Here is a 24146-nt window from a genome sequence, read left to right on the forward strand (position 1 = left end):
ATGCAGATAATTTTATTTAGATGTTCAAGAAATATCTTAATGATGATTCCGGCTTTTTTTCTTGGAGATTGATGATTTAATTTTTACATATGGTTATTGCATATCATGCCTTTACAAAACAATCACATCCTGTTTGCTATTTGAATATACTCAAATTTCAATCAACCTAATTAACCATTTTGAGCAGTATGGCTTAATAATCAAGCTAAATTCATCAGCACTACATGAGAAAGATGGACAGCATAATTATCCAGCACCTGCATATTATACTGTCATGTACTTCAGAACAGCCCCACGAACCTTTTTCATGAAATCTGCAGCTTGTTTCTACAAAAATGTCCATCGACAAACATTCATGAGTAATGCGCTAAATTCAAGAAAATCATGATTGGAACAGTAAAAGAACTTCATGGACAACTACATCTACTGACAGGAGTTTATAGATGATGATTTCTTCGTGCATTTCACCTCTAAGCAGATGTTCAACTGGAATCTAAGTACATGGTGAAAATAAACTGAATATATAAAATTTAAGATAATTATTAAAAAAAATATATATTATATTCAGTTTGAATGGAATGTTCTTACACAACAATACACGATCTATATACAGGCAACAAGAAAATCTCTTATTAATTTTCTAATGATAACCGCCCATTTATTTTATTTAATTACTATTAAATTTTGCTATTTAATTTTTTTATTTAATTTTATATTATTTTGTTTTAATTTTTCATAACCACTTATTTTAATTTTTTTTAATTGATAATTTATTATTTTAATAAAGAAAATAATTAATTCTAACAATCTCCTCCTTTAATTTATTTTCTTTGACATGCTGATCAAATTCTGATTGTGTATGAATTTTTCTTTGATTAATGTTTTTGTGAAAATATCAGCAAGCTGAAGATCCGTTCTATAAAATTTGAGTTGTACTTCTTGGTGCTCTATTGCTTCTCGAATATAATGACACTTGATAGCAATATGTTTAGTCCTGTCATGGTTAATTGAATTCTCACTAATTACAATTGCTGACTCATTGACGCAGAATATTGTTGCTAGTTCTTCTTACTTTTCACTAATGTCTTCTAGAATCCGTTTTAACCAGACTGTTTGCGTGACAGCACGAGCTGCTACAATGTACTCAGCTTCAGCTAATGATAACACCACTACACTCTACTTTTTTGACGACCATGAACAAAGATTAGATCCGAGTGAGAAAACATATCATGATGTACTTTTCATGTTATCAACACATCCGATCCAAGTACTATCTATATATCCGATCAATTTTGAGTTTTCTACTGGTTTATATTATATTCCATAATCTGTTATACTTTTAATATATCTAAACACTCTCTTTGCAGCTGTGAAGTTTAGTTGACTTGGACTGGTCATGAATCTTGGTAATAGGCTAGCAGCAAATATGATATCTAGTCGTATTGCAGTCAAATATGACAAACTTCTAACTAAACTCCTGTAAGTGATTTCATCTGCCTTCTTTGCTCCATCGTCTTTTTTCAGCTTTTCATTAGCCATTAGGGGAGTTGTAACTGATTTGCAATCTTGCATATTAAATTTTTTCCAAATATTTTCTGCATATTTTTTCTGTGATATAAAGATGTTTGTATCACTTTGGCATACTTCTATGCCCAGAAAATAATGCAACAAGCCGAGATCACTCATTTCATATGTTTTCATCATATCTTTTTTGAATTCTCTAAGCATTGTCTCATTGTTGCCTGTGTAAATTAAATTATCAACATATAATGAGATAATTAGAATATCAGTACCTACTTTCTTGACATAAAAAGTCAGCTCGCTCTTGTTTTTTTTAAATTCTTTCTGCGTGAAGTACTTGTTTATCTCACTATACCATGCTCTTGGTGTCTGCTTTAGGCCATATAGCGTTTTTTTTAGCTTATACACGTTGTTCTCTCCCACTTCAACTAGAAATCCTTCTGGCTATTCGAAATAAATTTCTTTTTTTAGAAAACCATTCAAGAAGGTTGATTTAACATCAAGTTGATACAATTGCTACCCTTTTTGAGCTGTCAGAGCAATAACAGTTCTAATTATCTCAAGCCTTACTGTAAGAGCATAAGTCTCATAATAGTTTATGATATACTTCTGCTTGAAGCCTTTTGCCACGGGTTTTGCTTTATACTTATGAATTGAATCATTTGGATTCAGTTTTATCTTATAAATTCATTTAACACTGATCACTGCACGATCTTCTGGTCAATCTACTAGCTCCCAAGTATTATTTTTTTCTATTATGCAGATTTCATCTTCCATGGTTTTACTCAATTTTGTTGCTTCTCAACTTTTTCAAAACTTTGTCACTCAACTTACGAGAAATTACATGACTAATAAATTTCTGCTAGATTTCTTACTCTTATGGGAGTTGATTCTAGAATAGTCGACTCTTCTCTGCCATTTCTATTAGAACTCGGCCTTGAACTTGGACTAGAAGTTGAGCTTGAACTAGACTCATTTTGTCTTAAAGTGCTATCTTGAGTAGTTTGTCGTCTCAATGAGATAATAATTGAAGATGACTGTTTTTCTTGAACCTTCTCATCTTTCCAATTCTAGGAAGCATTCTCATCGAATACAACATCTCTACTGATCATCAACTTCTTTTCTAAATTGTACATTCTATACCTTTTTGTACCATCAGCATAGCCTGCAAAAATACATCTTTCATTTTGTTATCAAACTTTGATCTATTTTTGGTTGGTACATGAGCATAACATACACAACTGAAAATCTTCATATGACTAATCACTGGCTTGACACCACTCCATGCTTCAATTGGAGTTCGATTTAAAACAGATTTTGTCGGACTTTTGTTCAAGATATAAACTGTTATATTTACTATTTCTGTCCGAAAAGTATTAGACATATTTTTCTCCTTTAGCATCGATCTAATCATCTCGACAATTGTGCGATTCCTTCTCTCAGCGACACTATTTTGTTGAGGAGTATATGTTTCTGTCAACTGTCTTCAAATACCGTCTTCTTCAAAAAAACTATCAAAGTTCTTCAAGGTAAACTCACCGCCTCGATTACTCATAAAACTTTAATTTTACGATCACTTTGATTTTTCACCATGCCTTTAAATTTTCTAAACACTTCAAAAGTCTCTGATTTTTCTTTCAAAAAATATATTCATGTCATTCTTGAATAATCATCAATAAAAAACAGAAAATACTAATTTTGACCTAATGAAGGTGTCTGCATCTTTCCACATATATCGGTGTAAGGTCTACAACTTCACGGCAATTACCTTTACGGATCCCTGAAACTCTTTTTGCAATATATCTCACGCTTTTTTTAATCTAGTTGCACTAATTATTCGAGAGAACAAACTCTTTATAACACCTTATTGTATGAAAAACAAGGCTCTGACATCCTTCATCCAATCTTCCTCCAACTTCTCTGTTTTTGCTGGTATTAGTTGATGTCCAGCAACAAATTGAGATAATCATTCTCAACTATATCCCACAATCCTTGTGATTATAGCAATGTTTGCATTTTTATCTTCTATACATCATAATTTTCTCTAAAAAATATTGGAATCATTGTCTGCGCCATACTTATGCCAATACCTGAAATCATCAATTAAAAATGTTTCTTCTTTCACGAATCTCGAACTACGCTCTGATACTAGTTGTTGGAAATAAACTGAATATAAGAGGTTTTTACAGATGCAAAAATATAAAATTTAAGATAACTAAAGAGATATATTGAAAAGAAAAAGTATATTATATTCAATCTGAATGAGATACTCTTACAAAACAATACACAGCCTATATATAGGCAACAAAAACATCTCCTATTGATTTTCCTATTGATATCGCCCATTTATTTTATTTAATTACTATTAGATTCTACTATTTAATTTTTTCTATTTAATTTTCTGTTATTTTGTTTTAATTTTTCATAACTACTCATTTTAATTCTTTCTTTAACTGATAATTTATTATTTTAATAAAAAAAATAATTAATTCTAACAGTACACTCAACTTACTCTTTTGTCACATAAATTGGAAGAATACAATATTTATATGTCGGTTAATGGGGTAAAACATAAATAGGATTTACCACATTGGCAAAGACGTTTTACCCTGTAACCCCAACCCTCTCTGGCCACAAATAATAGGTTAAATGTATTTTGGCTCCTCTTGAAAAGAAATTGGTAGCTATCACACTGTCCTAACCAATATATGTGGTGTAGTAACTAGATATTCTGATAAAATGACAGAAGTTTGACTCTCATAAAGCATTTGAACAACAAAAATTGCTCTTATATGTAGTATCTCCAATAAGATTATGTTGTAATCTCCAGCACATACCCCAATATCCTAATTCAGCTATCTTATCTGGTTATGTATTTTGTAACATGAAAAGTTGGGTGGTAACTGTGATAATTTTTTGAAGGACAATCCATTTATTCTATTCATACTCCATATGAAACAAAGATATGATAAATCTTCATTAAATAAAATTCAGACAAATTTCCAGCAGTGCCAACCTGGTTACCCCTGTGGGCATTTGCTATGTTTTCATCAAGAAGTGTCAATAATGCTCTATTTAGTTTGTTTTGCTCAACCATCACTAATAACTGCAAGATAGAAAGATTTCAATTTAGTTTTTGTTTTCAACTTAACAATTAATATCACTTGCAACTTAGTTAAAGCCATAAAATATTAGGCTGGATGAATGGATAGCAGCACCACCGTTGCTTTTACATCCTTTGACATCAAGATTTTGGTTAAGCTTTCCTTTGCTGTTATAAGCTCCATTTGCATTTTATCATAGGCCTCTGTAATGGAAAAGATACTAGTATAATGAGTTTCTACTAAGCAAATATAAGCATCAAGGCAAGAAGACATCAAACCTGTTCCTTCCTGCAAAGCCTTCTGCAGAGACTCCAGTTCAATCAATCTGTCTTCCATATCCTATAAGAACCACCGTATTTTTAAAACTGTTTCTACTGAAGTACGCATTTGAGATTCATGTCAATATGATTCCAAGGACCAACCTCAGTTTTTGAAACAGCAAATCGGAGCTTCCCTATTTCTATTTGTAGGTGGGAGAAGAATTCCTGGTCCAATCTGCAAATTTTGAATATATTGAGAATTTTGAAGTCAAGGATTAAATTTAGGGTCCAAAAATACACTCATCAAGAACTAGATGCTAAAAAAAAAAAAAAAAAAAAGACACACCAAATGAAGGGGATAAAAGAAACACCTTAGCATTTCTATGATGAACCACTAATGTCAATTTTGAAACAGAAAGAGGTTGGCCTGAATCCCATTGTTCTCATAACCAAATTGCATTAGAACTTAATCCAGTGATTCTCTATAAATATTTCTGATATAGTCAGATCCATCACCCAAGTTAGTTGTTGCCACTACCAACATCATCAGGTAGAGTACATGGCTAGACAAGAACTGAAGGAGCATTTAAAGCTCTAGGACATTCTATCAATCAGTATTCAATGCTATAACCTTACCAAGTAATACCCAATGTTACCTAGCTATCATGTAACTTTACCAACTCGTATTTATTATTACTTTACAACCAAATGATCCACCAAATAATATCTAATGCTACATATATACTCAGCATCTTACCAAGTAGTACCTAATTACACTTGACTACAAAACATTCTATGACCCTAATGCTACTTTAATATTGAGACCGATAGTACCTAGTGCTATCTAGCTATAGAGCACAACAATACATAATACCATGAAGTTACTAGGAACTAGCGATGAAATACCGAACACCTTATTAGGTAGTACTTAATATTAACGGATACCAGGTAATACCTGAGTACTACGCACTAGGTATCTCATGCTACCTGACTACCCAACATCCTACTAGACAGAGTTCAATACTACTTGGTCGCTGCGCATCGCACCAAGTAGTACCCTAACATCCTGCCCAGTGTCCAATATCACTTGGTATTGGGTCTCAAGCATATTACCTATCAGAGATAACTATTATTAAGGTGAAACACGTAAATTCCAATATTCTTGGAACCAAACTACTAATGAATAACTTAACATTGAGGAGATAGCTCTCAACAATTCCAATACTACTTGATCATACGAGTTGTAAATTCAATATGACTTGGTACCAGGAATTGAAAATTACTTTCAAAGATAACATTGATAAAAAACATACATGTCCCAATATTCTCAGAGTTAAAACGCTCATGTTCTCATGTTCACTCCATAATAATGTGGATAACTGAACATGAAAAATTATCTCCATCAACTTTTATAAATATCACCACCCTCCTACAGTAAAAAGTTTCTAACTTTCTCACTTCCTAACTTCTCATTTCCCTAAAACAGCTCCGGGAGAATCTCTTTTTGAAAAAAAAAAATATCTCGAGACAACATTCAAGTACTCCTAGAAAAATTAGCCTTCTATTGCCAAATCATCAGCAACCAATTTTCAAGTCCAGTAAACCCAGAGACTCTATGGAGACCCATTATGTCATCAGTCCAGGACTTCAACCATTGTCCATACTCTCTTCCCATAGAAAGTTGCAGCGAAAATTTAAAAATCAAAATTCAAAGGTACAAAGAAACTAGTAAGACATACAAGCTTAAATAAACCCGGGCACTCACCTCAATCTATTTCTATCTAGGAGGAAAGACATCATCAATCAACAAGCAAAGCACTTACCGCTGCCTCAGTCTTGCAATCTCAAACTCAATCTCCTGAGCTTCTGTGTCGAGGAAGTACTCAACCAGCTCTTCTTCTGTATCCGGTATAACCCTAGACTAATAAAGAAGCGAAAACCAAAAAGAAGGGAGGTAAAGGATATAATAGCAACTAAGAAATAATCACAAACATGACACATGCAAGAAAAACCAGAAGGACTCAGTTCATGGCAATAAGAAAAACTTCTAAAAATTACTTGTCTTAGAGTTTGAATACGCTCTTTCTCTTCGCGCAATTGTCTCTCAAAGGCCTCCCTTGCTTCCGCATCTCTCTCTAGCCTTCTCTTGAACTCCTGCCGAGCGATGTGGCCCGTCTGCGGTGGTCCCAATATACCTTCTGGGTCCTTCCTTAGATGAAGTAAAGAAACAAGATTAACACTGCTATAAATGGCTGAGAAAATTAGGAATTTGGCGTTTGAAGGAGAACTATGTTTGAATTGTTTTATACCCATCCAATGCAGGAGATTTTGGGCTTGGTCCGGATGGGGCTGGATCTCGTACGTAGTGTACTGGCGGTGGTGATGGCGCTGGCGATGCCCATAGCGAGAGCAGCCATTGATGGAATGTTTTGGAGTTTATGGTTTTCTGCAAGTGATTGTGCAGTGGGTTATCCAGTGAGAGAGTTGAGATTTTTGGAGTTACATTTTGCCGGAGCGATTTTAACTGTTGGTTAGTAGGGCGGGAATGATAACCGTCGGATTTGATGGAGTTGGAAAGATACGATCAGGATCGTTTATGAATAGGGAGAACCCAAGCGAGCTGGGCCAAATCTCAGCCCGAGCAGCGTGTTGGGTGCTAAAATAAATATATTTGATTCTTGAATTTTTTTTTTAAATAAAATAATAAATTCAATAAAAAATATCTAGTAAAAATCATAATGAAGATAAATAATATAAGTTGGTTACTTATATTTATTTTGTTTGTTTTTATTTTATATAAACTAAATAAGTATTAGTGAAGATGTAATATAAATAAAAATAGCATATACAATGTATATTATTAATCATAAATTTGAAAACGCATTTCTTTTATATAAGAATATTGGACAAGTTAAAGTATTAGAAAGTCAAACGACTTGTTTCAATAATTATTAAATAAGTGATAATTAAAATAAAATACAGAATGTAAAAATTAATTAAATTATATAAATAAATAATTTAATTAATTATGCACCCCTACTATATTTATATTTATTGTATAATAATAAATTAAAAATAATTAAGTTATTTTAAAAATAAATAATATTTTCTCAAAGGCTATTGAATGGTAGCCAAGTTAATCACTGGGACCTCCTGAGGTTGGTCTCGTTCTTTTTTTTCTTTTTTTGAAAAGTATGTTGACGACGTAGTCTTTGTTATTATTATTATTAAGATTTTAGCAGGGTATAATACAAATAAAGGCCATGAATTTGCGAAAATATATATATATATTTAAAATGAGGACCTTTTCGAAAAATTTAAAGGCTTTGGTCTTATTAAGTTTATATATATATATATATGGATTCCGTGAATGGACGGGGACGGCAAAATTGAACGCGTGAGGGTGCTCATCTTGTCATTTTGATTGACCGAAAAACCAAGTCCCTTTGAGTCAATGGCAGCTTGGTACGTAGTTGAACCCATCTCCATTAATGGGTAAAATTATGATTTATTTTTCTTTAAATTAGTTTTTGTAATTTTGAAAAACTTTTGATTTATTGTGTTTATGTTAATAAAAGTTAACACAATTTATTTCTATTTTATGTATTAAATATTAAATTTATTAATATTTGTTAAAATTTGAATATAGACCTATCTAAATTGGTTAAAAAAAAAAAATTCTATTGAAGAATCACAGACGAATATTGAGGATGCTGGAAGGGAGAGAGGCGATTGGCAATCCCAAAATTAGTGTGGAAAGCACCGAATTATCATTTCTCTCCTCTTCATTTATTTAAAATTTTATTTTAAGTAAATTTCTGGACAATTATAAGAGGTCTCTACATTTTGAAAAAAAATATATATATATATATACAATTTAATAATCACCTTTTGGTTAAATAGTATAAATTAATCTAGCCCACTAAATAGTACAAAATAAACTAAGTTTATTAATTAAAAAATGTTACACAACCAGCTGTTCACTAAGCCTGTGTGGGCTTTTAAAAAAATTATCATTTCTTTTTTACAAAATATTTCTTAATAGTAAGGCAACAACCACACGCGCTGAAATAAAATGCCAATCACAATTTGAAGGTTACAAAACGGAGCCAGACGCGTGAAGCCAACGCTCGAAAATAGCAACTGGGTATCACACTTTCCTCTTCTTCAAAATGCTGACCAAACCCTGCAATAAAGGTTTATAAATTACATACAATCCAACAGAGAGGCAAAAACAGTCGAATTCGACGACAACATGGCCACGGCGAAGTTAATGATAATGGCTGTCGCGGTGGCTCTGGTTGTAATCGGCACGGCGGAGGCGCAGACGGCGACTTGTGCATCAAAACTAGTGCCATGCGCTGATTTCTTGAACTCCACAACTAAACCACCAGACACCTGCTGCGATCCACTCAAAGAGGCCGTTGCAAATGATCTTGTGTGCCTCTGCAACCTCTTCAATGATCCTTCATTCTTTTCCACCTTCAATGTCACTGTCGATGAGGCTCTCCGTCTAGCCAAAAACTGCGGTGTCACCTCCGATCTCTCCTCCTGCAACGGTAATTTTCTAAATTCGCATTTGCTATTTGTAAATCAAACTAACAAAATTATCCTTGTGAGCTTCGGGGTTCAAATCAAGTAGATAAAATTCCAGAAAAAAGGACTCCCTTATGTCCTTGTAACTGTTTGTAGATTACCTACAAGATCTTCCTAAAAGGAGAGACAGTATTATAATTGATTGATTGCTTTCTTGGATTGATGTTTCAGCTTTCTCATTATGCATATCTTCAAAAACGCAAAAAGGACAAAAAGAGGAAAATCTGTTGTTAAATTAAGTTTGATTAATTGACTAATTATTCCCCTAATGTAATGTTTGCAGCTCCTTCTCAGACTCCTTCATCCGTGTCACCCCCAGGTAACATCTCTCTCTCTTTCTAGTTTACTAAAATCATAAGAATTTATTCATATTTAGGTCAAGGATTAGGTTAAGTTAGGTGAAAACAGACTTTATATAGTTGTTTATTGATTAGTTTTCTTTTAATTCAAAAAGTATTTAATGATTGAAGGCCTAAAAATGTCAAAGTGGGTGTGAACTGTGACGCCAGCCAGCTGCCTCAACATTTGACCAAGAAAACAATCAGGAATAGCCAAACATGACAGAAGTTTGTCTTTACGTTTCCATGTTTGATGCCCTATGAATAGAGCTCAGCCTAAGAAAAGTCAAATTGACGCGTTTTCTTGTAAAACTCATCCCAGAAAGTTAGAATATTTCATCATCTAATATTTATTCAGAGAAGGATTTCTGTGACAAATGATGCTTAAACAAGAGTTTATTCTGAAAGAAGGGCAAGTAAGAAATGATTTTGTTGCATGTGATACAGGAGTACCAGGAAATGATGTAGGTGCAGGCAAGACGGCAAGTATTATTACCAGTGGCTTGGTGTCATTTGTGCTGCATATGATGGTTTTTTAGGGAATGAATTGGAGTAATTAATAGAGAGTTGAGTCTGATTTAGGGAGATTTTTTTCTGGGTTTGCTTTTGTCTCATCTCTTATTTCCTATTTGAACATCCTTCGTTAGTTTGTCATGTTTACTTGCATGTTATGTTATCTCACTATATGTTGTATACTAGTTCACTTTCCATGTGTTAATTACTTTTGTAATAAGTTTCCTCTCTGTTACATTTCCTCTTGCTGCTTATCATCACTGTTGGGCATCAATTTGAGGTTTTTCGAAAGGGCAATATCATAGTTTTCTCTAACTTATTTCACACAAAGTGAAAAAGATGATTACTCTTCATATTACAAATTCTTTTTTAAAGTAAACTTTACCTCAAGAAACGGAAGTGGTGGCAAAGATTTCACTGGACCCTATTAATAGAACAAGGTGGGAGGGTCTTGGATGAGAAAGATGTAAGAAAATATCTCATACAATCAGACATATGACTTGTTGATTTGTACAAAAAAAAAAAAAAAAAAAATCTTATGAAGAAAAGTCATCTATATTATTTGTTTGTCACGTTTTAATTCTTTTTTCATACATTAATATTGTCAAGATTTATGTTAATTTTGTTTTTTTTTTTTAATTTTGTATTAAGCGGTTAATGAATTTATCACAAAAGTCATATAGCTAACCTTTTTTTTTAAAGAAGAAACATCATCGAGCCAACACCATCTTGGTATAGTAAAGAAACCAGAAATCAGGTGGCTTCCATACAATCAAATTCATCTTAGATAATTGTAAAATATTTTCAATAAGAGTATTTGCAACCTGATTAAAATTTTTAAAAATTTACGAGTAAAAAAAAAAAAGAAAACATATCTTATAAATAAAAAATATTATTCAAAAAATGTTCAAACTTAGACAAACAAGACTTATTTCCACATAAAGCATTAATAAGAATTTGCAGAGTCCCCTTTAATGATAATATATTGGATACCCTTTTTTAAAACATTATCTTTTCTATTTATGAGTACTAAAATCTCAACAATTTTTAATTTTAATAACTTTTACATTCATGATATACTTGCGAATAATAGTCTATCTTATTTTTAATACCAACAAAACTAGAAATTGTTGAAATACTAATACCTATCCATGCTTCCCTCTTTATAAGTTTTGCGGTTCCCACACCCTTTATACATAATCACATGTTGTAAAAAGATTATGTATAGACTCCTCACTACACATGGGACACTGAGGATCCACTAAAATTCTTTTTTTTTTTCTAACAAAGTTTTCATTAGAACTTCTTGTTTACAAAGTCATCATACCATATGTCTTATGCGAAGTTTTGACCAAGTTATCCAATGAATCTTCCTTTCCCCTTTTTGTTCGCCTTACCAAAAAGAATAAGTATTTTTTTTCTAACCGTAAGCATGTATTCTTTGGAAGCAAAGCAATAGCCATGAATTATATAAGGATTAGTTGTGCTATTATCTTCAATAGAATCTCTTGTTCAAGATAATTTATTTAACTTACAGTCTTACACATTCTTAACCACTCAATACCTCAATTTATAAAAAGTACTAATTTATATATCAATGAAAAACTATTCAAAAACTAGGTATGCACTATGCTCATCTATCATATTCACCCCAAACAAATTATGTAAATCTCATCTTACTTGTTCTCTCTTACTTTTTGAGAATGATATAATTAATTTTTATAAATTTATTACATCGGCATGATGCCTTCTCATAGATAATTAAAATGACACCTAATGTGTGATTTATTTCATCAATACTCTACTAAAAATCATATTCTCTTATGTAAATAGAAGACGAATATTAAATCAAATATCTCTCTTTAAATGTAAAATAACAATTTATTTACTGTTAATTAATAAATAAAAAAAAATTATTTATCACACAATTTATAATCAAAAGATAAATCCTCGTTTCTAAAACTAACATCGATTTAATCAGCATATGTTTTAAAAAAAATTTAGTATCACTTAATTAAAATTAGTCAACATTAATTCAAGATAAAAGTTGTCAAAATTGTATCCACAAGGTTTGTTATGAAAATGATCTGTTTCTCTTTCTAAAGCTGATAATGACACGTTGAAATGCTCATAAATGTCTCTCTTGCATAAACTTTGAATTGTACACTATAATCCAAATCTATGCAAAGAATATTTTGGGCCTTTATATTAAAACTACCTTCGGCCTTTGTTTAAACTTATATAATAATCTATAACATCTAAACCATTATTCATTAGTTTTTTCACAATACTTTGGTAATTAGCTCTATTAGTAATTTATTTAGCTACGATTATGAGAGAAAAGAACCTTGTGTGTGTTAATCACAAATGTTATATTCAGAAATTTTTTTAAATATGATTTAATTAATTATTAAAATTTGAATGTATTTATTTTTGAAATATAATTAAAAAATTTTAATTATGAAGTTCTATATTAATATTTATAAAAATTTAAAGTGTTTTTTTGTAAATTTTTATATTTGGTATGAAATAAAATGTTAAATTAATAAAATTTTAAGACCACTTAGTACCCAATTGCAAATTGCAGCAAAATCATTAGATTTTGCGATAAGCCAAAAATATTTATTTCTTCAAAAAAGAAAAAAAAAATCAATTCTAGATCATGCATGTATTGATTGGAAATTATTATCATTTTTTTTATTTTCTTCATACTTTTTTGGTAATAAACCCTCTAAAATTATGTAAAATGAAATTGATATATATTCTAAAAAGTTCAAGTAGAAATACAACATTTAATAATATCTGGTATCTTAATCGGGTAACCTAAATGACGCCTGTTTTTTTTTTTTTTTTTTTTTTTTTTTAAATTATATAAAAATATGTAAAATTATTGAGGACGATCTAATCCAATAGAAGCTACTAGAAGGACCTGGTAACAGGAGGTCTCACTTCAGCATTCATCAGTCGTCTTTCCCAATTTCCACTTTGGAGCATATCCAAAGGAAGATCCTGAGATCAAGCCGCACTTCTTCTCTTGCATTCTCTGCAAATATTTCAAGTCGTAACCAAGAAGTCTCGCAGTTCCTGTCGGTCAAATGGACGCTGCCAAACTGAATCAACTGAAGAAGTTCATCGAGCAATGCGAGTCCAATCCGTCCATTCTCGCCGATCCCTCTCTCTCCTTCTTCCGCGACTATCTGGAGAGGTAATTAGTCGATCATAGCTTGCCTTCCGCATTGATACGAATTGATGTATTGTTTATTTGTGAATTAAATTTTATCAGATTTCTTTGTTATTGTTTCTCTCGCACTCTAAAAAATATTTTCGAATGGTTCCTTTCAGTCTCGGTGCTAAGCTTCCCCCTGCTGCTTACAACTGTGGAGACTCCAAACCGGTACTCTTTTCAATTTTTTCACTGTCTATTCACGGATTGAAAATCTGAATTTGCGTGCCTTTACTAGTTGTTTGTGTCAGTTTATTATGTATGTATCGGGAGATAGTCTTTTTCTCGTTAGCGCGTGAATTTACATTGACTATTGAGTATTTGGTATCAGAAGAGTTATGTGGTGGAGGAGAGTGATGAGGACATGGAGGACACTGAACGGGAGAAGGTGAAAGTGGAGGAAGAAGTAGAAGATGAAATTATCGAATCGGATATTGAACTCGAGGGGGAGATTGTGGAGCCTGATAATGATCCTCCGCAGAAGGTGTTGTTTGGTACTTAAAATTCTTTTATGTTATTGTGATTTTTTTTTTCCGAGGTTTGGGAAATATATTTAATCTGTGAAATCGCTCAAATCTGCAGATGGGAGATCGCTCAGTGGAGGTCTCGGATGAGAATCGCGAGGCTTCTCAGTTGGCCAAATCCCGAGCCAATGAAGCCATTGCTGAAGGTATAAGTAGTTCTATATGAGTATCTTAATAAAATTATAAACGTGTAGGTGTATACATATTATGTATAGTAGTTATATAAATAATCATTTTTCTGCCATATATCCCTGTTAATAATTGGGAATATAATGCAGGAAAGTTGGAGGAAGCAATTGAGCATATGACAGAGGCGATTTTGCTGAATCCGACATCGGCAATTATGTATGCTGCTAGAGGTGAAATTTGTTTATTTTCTTTTATGTTGTTAGGTAGTTTTTCTTCTTTAGATCTGCTTGCTAGATTTTGTGGTTTGATTATTAATACATTTGGTTGCGGTATTTCTTCAGCTAGTATTTACATCAAAATGAAGAAGCCCAATGCTGCTATTCGAGATGCCAATGCAGCTTTAGAGGTTTGTTTTCTTTTTGGTTCCTTGAAATAAAGATGAACTTGTCTTTCATGTTTGCATGTGTATATGCATATGTGCTGGATTAGGACTTAGTTCATGTTTGCATGTGTATATGCATGTGCTGGATTAGGACTTAGTTCTTGTCTAGTAAGCATATTTCTATGCATGCATAAGAAGGTGCATGGTGAATCTAATACATGGTGTGCAATGGCTTGAATAAGTATAAATGTTAGTGTATGTGAATTATGTGAATGTCGATTCCATGTAGAAGAATATGCTTTATGTACCTGACTTCAATGGCATAAGCTGAGCAACACTTTGGTTTTCGTGTGTCCCACATGCCAATGCAATTTTTCTTCTCCACGTATGCCATTTTCGGGCTGATGCTTGGAACAATATAAAAAATATATATAATATACATATAGTTTTTTCATGTAACATTTATGTTCTATGGTTATTTACAAACTCTAACATTATACCTTAGCAGGAAACTTTATGTTTTATTGCATGCTATTCTCTAATTAAAATAGATTTCTATAATGCAAAGGTAAAGTGTCATTTTCCATAATGCATTTCAGATTAACCCCGATTCTGCTAAGGGCTACAAATCTCGTGGGATGGCAAGGGCAATGCTTGGTAGGTGGGAAGAGGCGGCAAAGGATCTACACCTGGCATCAAAGCTAGACTATGATGAAGAAATAAGCACTGTACTTAAGAAGGTTTCTTTCACGGCTATTCAAATGTTATAGCCAATATGATCATACTTATCATCTTTATATATGTTCTTTGTGGTTCCATGTTGGCTTGTTCATATTATTGGTGTTTAGAGATTTCATTGAAGTCAAAATAAACTTAATGAGTTAGAAAAGTTATTGCAACTGATTTAAGAGTGGAGCTATATGGAACTGGATACATAATATCTTTGTTAGGAACACTTGGAAATGGACATGTTTCAATAGAGGTGTGCTTTTTATTATGCCAATGCTGGCCCAAAAAATAAATGTACGTATTTTTTTGTGTGTGTGTGTATCTGCCATCCCATGGAGTGGCTACAATGTAATTTTAGATAAATGATTTGTCATTGCTGTGGAGGAAAATGAAAATCAATTGAAGCAGGAAAAGCCTGTAGAAAAGGGCAAAAGATATCTTTTGTTTTGCTTGTATGCTATGATGTATGTTATCATTTCTATTCTTGATAAGTGATAATGTTAGAATTACCTTTGTCAAGTCTTTTATCTTTAGGGATAAGAATTGTTTCTTGTCTTGAAGAAAGATGCAAATGGATGCATAACATAATGCTTTGTTTGATTCTTCTGCAATGATCAAACTATATGATGTAGTAGTGGATAAAAACATACACTACACTTGGTCTATTAGCAAAAAGGTGGAGAAAGTTATCAAATTTTATGATGTAAAAACTATGTTCCATTTGTCAAGCATGGGTCATTGCTTCTGCATATTGTCTGTTGGTAACCATTTCTTTTGGGTCTTAATTATTGAGCACACATCTTCAGAAATATGACCAAGTGATGTTCTATGACATGCCTACGGTATGCCTGAAAGAAGCATCATAAGATGTTAGGAACATCATTGAAAAATAGTGCACTAGTTGGACAAATTTTTTCTTGTTTTGTTTTTTTATGTTATATAAGTATGGGTTTATTTATGTCTTGGCAGCTTATAACATCCTGAGTTACAGGTCGAACCCAATGTACACAAGATTGAGGAACACCGCCGCAAGTATGAAAGATTGCGCAAAGAGAGAGAAGAGAGAAAGATTGAGTGTGAAAGACAGCGTCGCCGTGCTGAAGCTCAGGTTTATATACAGCTTAATCTTCTTGATTTAGTATGGTAATAGGTCATTGATATTCTGATATTCTTGTGCATACTTTTCAAGGCTGCATATGAGAAAGCTAAGAAGCAAGAGGACTCATCTTCAAGTAGAAAACCTGGAGGCATGCCTGGTGGCTTTCCAGGAGGCATGCCTGGTAGCTTTCCAGGAGGCATTCCTGGTGGCTTTCCTGGAGGTATGCCTGGAGGTTTCCCTGGTAGCATGCCAGGAGGGATGCCTGGGAATGTTGATTTTAGCAAAATATTAAATGTAAGAATTCTGGTCCCAATTATTGGAATTTTTTTGTGGACAAATTGTTGAGTCCTATGTTTGAATTTGGCTTCTATCACTGATAATTTCTTTTAATGGGAAAATGTGGCTGGCGTCTCTACTGTTTTGGTAGTGATCATTTGCCTAATAAAAATGTAGAGTAATTTCTTCTTTTTCAGTGGAAATTATTGGATTTTTTTTTTCTTGTTGTCATTTTGAGTAGGACCCTGAATTAATGGCTGCATTTAGTGATCCGGAGGTTATGGCGGCGCTTCAGGATGGTAGGTTCCTTTTCCTTCTCTCTATCTCTCTCTCTCTCTCTCTCTCTCTCTCTCTTTATATCATGGTTGTGGAAGAGATATTTTAATATTTGGGTCAACATTTCAATTTGGAATTAATTCATTTCTTTTTGTCAGCAACTATACTTACTATTTTCTTGAGTGATCTGTTCCTGATCTGTCAAGCCCCTATTAGGAGCCTTTAACATGTACTCCAGTGATAGCTGAGGTTGCGAGAGTTAGCATGAGAGAAATAGGAGAATTGAGGGAGAGATCAGAAGACAGAGAAGAAGAAAATGAGAAGAACAAAGTAAGAGAAGAGAGAAATTTGGCAAGAGCTGCTGAATTTAGATAGATTTACTGATAATCATTCATCGTACCTGAGGAATCATGTTATATAGCTAATATATTCCTTTTCATCGACTCTGATAAGAAAATCTAAATGCAATAAAATGGTTAGAACAGAAAAGGGAATCCATAACTAAATGCTATATGTCAAATAATTCATTTTATTTCTCACTCATACCTGGACCACAAGTCACGTCAGATTGCCCTTGCGTTTATAGACCAGTAGGGGTTTGTTTAAGCTACCCTCAAGCCCGTTCTTCTTATCCTTAAGCTTGGTCGTCACAGCCCAGTAGTACTTGTCAGGATCCTTAGGTCCTGAATCTGGTCAGTGAAGAAATTTAGGGTTTCCGTTTAGGGAAGAGAAGAGAAGAAGAGTAGAAGAAGAAAAGGAGGGAAGAGACTAGAGAAAAGATAAGAGAATGGTTACTGATTCTATTCTGAAATTCAGGTAAACATTTCTTGTCTTCTCTTTTTTTTTTTTTAAGATAAACAGTGTAATGTATGTATTAATACGGTACCAAAAAACCGGGGGTACCGCCCATACACAAAAGTATTTACGGCGAAGTTAGCATGTCAATGACAATCCCAACATGCACATCACTATTAATGTCATGACCTAACAATACTGATGCAAAAGTATGTAACCACCTATCTTTTAATCTATTTAAGCTACTCTGAACGCTATCAAAAGCTCTCTTATTTCTCTCGTTCTAAATGATCCAGAAGATAATTAATGGGATAATGTTAACAAAGCTTCTTTTTATATGTAGACCCTCCCAAGCCCAAACTTCCTCCCAAACCGAACCCACAATCACCCAATCAATCCCAAGAAGTCCGTAAATGAAACACCATAAACTATAGGTTGTTGGACACCATAATAACAGATGTTTGCACATTTCCTCTGCCAAAAGACAACAATAATAGCCATTAACAAAGACCCGGCCTTTGGATTTCAATCTGTCAATGGTTAGAATTCCGTTCCAGCACGCTTCCCAATTAAAAAAAGCCATGTGGGAAGGCACTTTCGTCTTCCAAATGATATTTGCCGGGAAGACAGTACTGTCAGCAGCAAAATTCTTACACAGATACTGATAATAAGAGGAGACAGAAAATACGCCATTTTTGCCCAATTTCCGAACAATCTGATCATCAAACTGTGAAACCCTTTGAGAATCTAACAGCTGTAGCAAATCTTTAAATTCTTCCACCTCCCAATCATTTAAGTTTCTTTTTAAATGAATAGACCACACAATGTTACCATTACAGACCTGGTACACATTTTCCACATTCATATCTCTATTTTTTGAAAGGCTGTACATTCTGGGAAATCTGCTCCTTAAGCTCCCTTCACCTGCTCAATCATCCTCCCAAAAATTAATAAGATTGACTATACCAACTTTCCATTGAATGCACTGTCGGAATGGATGCCATTGCATCACGATTTTCTGCCAAAGTGGGTCCATGAGGAATAAGAATTTTGTGTTCCTTGCTGTTCACCATATATGGCCCCCATCTAGCATCAATGATCCGTCGCCAAAGACTATTTTTGTCATCCCAATACCTCCACAGCCATTTGCATTGAAGGGCTTCATTTAATTTAACCAAAGAACGGATATCCAAACCCCTAAAAGTGACGGGGTCTTTGATGTCATCCCAATTAACGAAGTGATATTTATGACCATCATCACCATCACCCCAAAGGAAATTACACTGAATGGATTCCAATCTTTTTGCCACCTTCATGGGAATAGTAATTGTAGATAGATAGTAGATCGGGGGATTTACCAAAGTACTCTTAATTAAAGTATATCTTCCACTTTTGAAAGAAAACCTCTCTTCCAATTCACTAATATTTTCTCAAACATATTGATTACCGGTTCCCAAGTAGATTGGTCTTCGTACTTGGCACCCAACAGCACTCCAAGATATTTGAATGGAAATTTTACTTCCTTACATCCCAAAATTTTTGCGAAAGGCCGTGCATCACCATCACAACTAATTCTAGCAAATTCAGATTTATTGAGATTGATCTTGAGTCCAGAAACCGCTTGAAAGCATAGAAGAACACATCTCAAATGAAGAAGATTCTTCCGATCAGGGTTACAAAATATTAAAGTGTCATCTGCAAAGAAAAGATGAGTAATAACAGTACTTTTTTCCCCCTTCCCCACCAAGACACCCCTCAGAGCAGCAATTCATTCGTCCTTTTAAGTAACCCATTGAGAGATTTCATAACGATTATAAAAATGAGAGGGGAAAGTGGGTCCTCTTGCCTTAAACCCCTAGAGACGATGAAGAAATTTGAGGGGCCCCCATTAATTAAAACAGCAAAGATGTTGTAACACAGGATCTCATCCACTTCCTCCATTTCAAGCCAAAAGCCATTCTTTCAAGTCTGTAATCAACAAAATTCCAATTTATGTGATTATAAACCTACTCCATATCAAGTTTGCACACTAATCCCTCCCTATTATTGGTTAATAAGTCATCAACTATTTCGTTTGCAGCCATGATAGCATCTAGGATCTGCTTCCCACCCACAAAAGTGTGTTGACATTTGCCAATAATCTCCCCCAAAACATTAGCGAGTCTCCTAACCAAAAACGTTTGCAATTAATTTGTAAATACATCCAACCAAACTTATAAACAGGAAATCGTTGAAGTCATCAGCACCACTCTTTTTTTGGAATGAGGGTGATAAAGGTCGAGTTCAAGGACTTAACAAATTTCTTGTTTTCTCATTTTGCCTTCCGTACCTTTTTTACCATCCTTTGTTCAATAAAACAAACACAACCAAAAGCTATAACAGAAAGTAAGCAAATCTACAGAAAAGTAAAGAAAAGAAAACAAATCTGCCAGAGGCAGTACAAACCTAGGACCAGATTTGTAACTATTAACTAATTAACCATTATTAAACTAATTGTGGCTGCTTACTGTTAGGTTGCAGGTCCTGCTATATTTCGGCAAGGTTAGTTTTTATCTGATCAATGACTTGGTGTGTCTACAACTAGGTCCTTCTTATTCCTTGGGGAATGAAATGAAACCAGAAAATGGGTCAGAAGAGTTAGAATACCATTTTAAATATACTGATGGCAAGAATACCAGTTAGTTACAGTAACTATCATCCAAAGAAGAATGCTTTCAGTAGTATCATCCATTGCTACTGCTTCCTTCCACATTTCATCGAGTGAGCATGGTTGGTAATATAAACAGCCAGGATAGTTATGAGATTTGATTCCTGTTAATGGTATAAGAAATTCCTGCTATTTGATTATTTTCTTATTCAACTGATCTCTTTTCTTGATTGAAGGAATAATAGAGAAATAAGATGGTAGGTCTATAACTTAGTAACCGGAATATAATTCTGGTCATTTGAGTTTTTTTTTGTTCTTTATTTCTATAATTTTAGAAAGGTTTTAGGATTGATTTTTGTTGCTTTGGATATTAATACTAATAAAACTACTACTTTAGATTTTCTTATTCAAGAAGAATTTTTTTTTTGCCTGTGACATCTTGGCTTTTGTTATGTGACAGTGTGGTTTTTGAATATACCTTGATTCAAGTATTTTTTTAATGGTCCTTTGACATGATTTTTATTATGTGAATTGGTAGCCCCACAACATTATAATTTAAATTGTCAGTCTTCTGTATGTGCTTATTTTTTTAAGGCATCTTCCTATATTTGGAAAATGTTGTTCATGCATGTGCTTCTTCGATCATGAAGATAATGATTGAGCTACAAGTTATATTATAGAGTTGCCTTAATTTTATTTGATAAAAAGTACTACAATTAAGGAAAAGAGTAGTGTCAGACTTCCATTTAAAAAATTAAAAAGAAAAAAGAAAAGCCTGCCTGTTTGAGGTTCCTGCTTGGCCAACATGGTTGCCTAATATGGGAATTGATTGTACTGGTAGTGAAAGTTCTCGCTCTTAGTGCAGGTTAGTCTTAAGCAATCATCAATTGTCTTGATCTTGGTATGCATGTGCTGTTTTCTGTCTTAATTTGAAGCCAGTAATATGGAATGTATGTATGTAGTGTATTTTTTAAACAATTGATGAGAAACAATTGTATATAAACGAAGTTGGGCTTTTATATTGTGTTTAACTACCTTTTTAATCCCCTATGTTGGTCTTAGAAATTCCACTTCATATTAAAATTCCTTCTGTTTGCTTATACCCATAGCCAAGGAGAATTAACTAGATAAAATTTTGCCTGCAAGGTTATTGTCTACTTGGTGCAGGTGTCTGGGTGGTTAAGGAATGGGAGATCTAAATTGTCTGACTTGGTAATTTATAATGAGAAGTATGACAACTGATCATTGACAAGTCGGTCAATTAGAACCTAAAAGTTAGGTATGGGGATAATCTATGATACTGGCATATAATAAAATAGAACCTAGCACAAAAAGATGGCAGTTTGATATGTAAAAATGAAGAAACAGGAAAGTGATGCTAATTTACTTATACACTAACCATTCGAGTAATATTACATTTACTATTCAAGTATTACTTGCAAATACAAAAAACGGTAATATCATACTGAGTCTATTTCAACTTCTTGCCAAAGATTCCTCATAAACATTTACTACTCAAGTTAGGTATGGGGCCTACATTTGTTTAGTTCTACATCAAGTGTTAGATGTTCATATAATGTCAAAGGTACATTTCAATCCCACACTGGTCTCATGCTGTGCCAGAAACAGATGCAACACCAAATTGAAGGGTTTGAGCCACGTATAGATTTTGGTTCTCTTGTACAACAAGTTATTAAAATAGGATTTGAATAATATTATTTAGATCATGCTGGTTTACAATTCTGGTTTATTTATTTTAAAAGATGCGTGGATGGGTTTATGGACAAGTATATCATTAGAAGCATTATCAAGTTTAATATGATGGCTTCCTATTCAGCCTTCAGTAGTGTTGGAAACTTAGATGAAGTGTTAATTTTTTTCTTTTTTTTTGCATGTTTGAGTTTTCATCTTCTATTGGCTTCTGGATCTGCAGTGATGAAGAACCCCGCCAACCTTGCAAAACATCAAGCAAATCCCAAGGTGGCTCCTGTGATTGCAAAGATGATGAACAAATTTGGAGGAACAAGTAAATAACTTTCCAGATGCATGTAGTGTGGAATGGCCCGGGTAGTGTGCGTCACAGCTAAAACAAGTCAAATCTTGCGTTTCTGCTTATCTGGTTGCTTTGATTAGCCACAGGCATGAATTGCGGTAATGTTGAGGATTCATCTTCCTGGCTGAGAAGATTTTCTCATCAGAGTGGAAGTAATTGAAATTCCAACAAACACCGACTGATGATTGAAATTTCAGTACTTGTGTGAATTTTAATAACATTTCAGTTTTATTAGCTTGACATGTTCAAATTTTTTTTTTTTAAAAAAGTTAAGATTATGCATCTTGACCAGTTATAGCGAAAGGGAGAAGAATGTTTACCTATTCCAAAATGGTCAGCTATATATATTTGTTCTATACGAAGAGAACAGATGTGCCTTATTTGGAACCATGAAATGCTAATTATGTTGGGTAAGAAGTTATGAGTCCCATAACAAGTTAGCAGATTTTACTTTTCCTTGTCAGCAGCAAGGACACACCAACCATGGATTGTGAAGAGTAAGTTGTCCTGGAAGAGGACTAGGGGAATAAACAAATGCAGGCGGGCTTTCGGCAATTAAATTATTAAATAACAAGTTCAATAAATGTGGTGTTGCAGAGCGCTTAGATGCTGAATTATAAGTTGAAGGTGGGAAGTACCGGACAGGGACTCAGCTGCTTTCAAGTTTTGTCATGAAGCAGAGAAGAATTGAAGCAGGTTGTCAGAATAACAGGGGTTCTTGCTCTTGGTCTGGTGGATAATATACAAGCAGAATTTGAATTCAAAAAGGTGAAGTGGGAGTTTGGGGGTCCTTATTATATGAGTTAAAAAGCTGAAGTAGATGTGACGCAGTCCTTAAAATAAGCAGAAGAAACAAGAAGGGAATATTTATTCAATTTAAGTATGAGAAAATAACGGAGATTAGTTGACAAGCTCCTTTTTATTTTTAGGTGGTGTTTCACTATTAGTATTAATTATACTTCATTCTTATGAGTTGTGAGAGAAGTATCTTCTATATTACCGGAGCAAGTATCTGTTCACACATGACCATCAAAGCCAAAATTATAAATTGAATTTTGACCCAAACCAGCAACATTTGATTTTTGCCGTTCAATGCTTAATAAGGGCAGACAGAAAACGATCTATCACCAGTCGATGAAATTACTCTGCAATGGCATGTTATCTAGGCGTAGAAAGAACGGCTATATAAACACTAGCTATTCTCTTATACCACCATCCGTATCAAGGATTGACTGACTATATACAGTGTTCTTGAAATATGGATACCGTATATCTTTGAATACAATCATATCTATATGTATATACACAATTATAGGTTCTTTTTTAATATGTGAAAGTAAGTAATTACTGGTGGTTGGAGTAGTATAAGTCTACTGGCTTGATGTCTGACTCAACCATTCTACCTTTCTTTACCAACCATTTTACTTCAAACCTTTAAAGATGCCGTTCAAGACAAAAAGCAACACTAGATACAAGCTATATTCAACCATCAAGAATTTCCATCTTTGAAATGTCTTATCATTACACTGCTCATGATGGAATATCCAAACATAGTCTGACCTTTAATTGATTGATTAATCTATTAAGTGGACCGACCAGAAGATTTTAATGACCATAAATTGATCGCCCTTGTACACCTATACCTACATATACTGAAAGGTAAAAAGAAATTTCGTTCGGC

The 24146-nt window shown here is 33.5% G+C and overlaps 3 protein-coding genes across 6 annotated transcripts; 2 read left to right on the top strand and 1 right to left on the bottom strand.

Moving 5' to 3' along the window:
* Nucleotides 1-32: 32 nt before the first annotated feature.
* On the bottom strand, nt 33-7427 carry LOC110817561 (dimethylallyl, adenosine tRNA methylthiotransferase). 2 transcript variants are annotated; one of them, XM_088217600.1, is made up of 8 exons: nt 7195-7427; nt 6944-7090; nt 6709-6806; nt 5048-5120; nt 4904-4964; nt 4743-4828; nt 4538-4627; nt 33-327 (listed from the first exon to the last, which is right to left on the bottom strand). In XM_088217600.1, the coding sequence occupies exons 1-8, from the start codon at nt 7300-7302 to the stop codon at nt 265-267; spliced, it is 726 nt and encodes a 241-aa protein (XP_088073726.1). In that variant the 5' UTR covers nt 7303-7427; the 3' UTR covers nt 33-264. The 2 variants fall into 2 exon arrangements, with proteins under 2 accessions (XP_088073726.1, XP_088073727.1); XM_088217601.1 differs by lacking the exon at nt 33-327 and adding an exon at nt 3585-3611.
* Nucleotides 7428-9071: 1644 nt separating this feature from the next.
* LOC110817623 (Bifunctional inhibitor/lipid-transfer protein/seed storage 2S albumin superfamily protein) lies at nt 9072-10567 on the top strand. 2 transcript variants are annotated; one of them, XM_022046247.2, is made up of 3 exons: nt 9072-9444; nt 9765-9800; nt 9952-10197. In XM_022046247.2, exons 1-3 carry the CDS (start codon nt 9141-9143, stop codon nt 9975-9977), a joined length of 366 nt encoding a protein of 121 aa, XP_021901939.1. In that variant the 5' UTR covers nt 9072-9140; the 3' UTR covers nt 9978-10197. The 2 variants fall into 2 exon arrangements, with proteins under 2 accessions (XP_021901939.1, XP_021901938.1); XM_022046246.2 differs by lacking the exon at nt 9952-10197 and adding an exon at nt 10267-10567 and having other exon boundaries at nt 9085-9444.
* A 2669-nt stretch (nt 10568-13236) lies between these two features.
* On the top strand, nt 13237-22699 carry HIP1 (HSP70-interacting protein 1). 2 transcript variants are annotated; one of them, XM_022046052.2, is made up of 11 exons: nt 13237-13537; nt 13675-13726; nt 13887-14039; nt 14138-14225; nt 14358-14438; nt 14550-14614; nt 15190-15330; nt 16311-16427; nt 16509-16712; nt 16936-16993; nt 22346-22699. In XM_022046052.2, exons 1-11 carry the CDS (start codon nt 13428-13430, stop codon nt 22444-22446), a joined length of 1170 nt encoding a protein of 389 aa, XP_021901744.2. In that variant the 5' UTR covers nt 13237-13427; the 3' UTR covers nt 22447-22699. The 2 variants fall into 2 exon arrangements, with proteins under 2 accessions (XP_021901744.2, XP_088073728.1); XM_088217602.1 differs by having other exon boundaries at nt 13890-14039.
* The last annotated feature ends 1447 nt before the right edge of the window (nt 22700-24146 follow it).

Source organism: Carica papaya, chromosome 4 (assembly GCF_054855325.1).
Source record: "Carica papaya isolate Zhongbai chromosome 4, ASM5485532v1, whole genome shotgun sequence".
NCBI lineage: Eukaryota > Viridiplantae > Streptophyta > Magnoliopsida > Brassicales > Caricaceae > Carica > Carica papaya.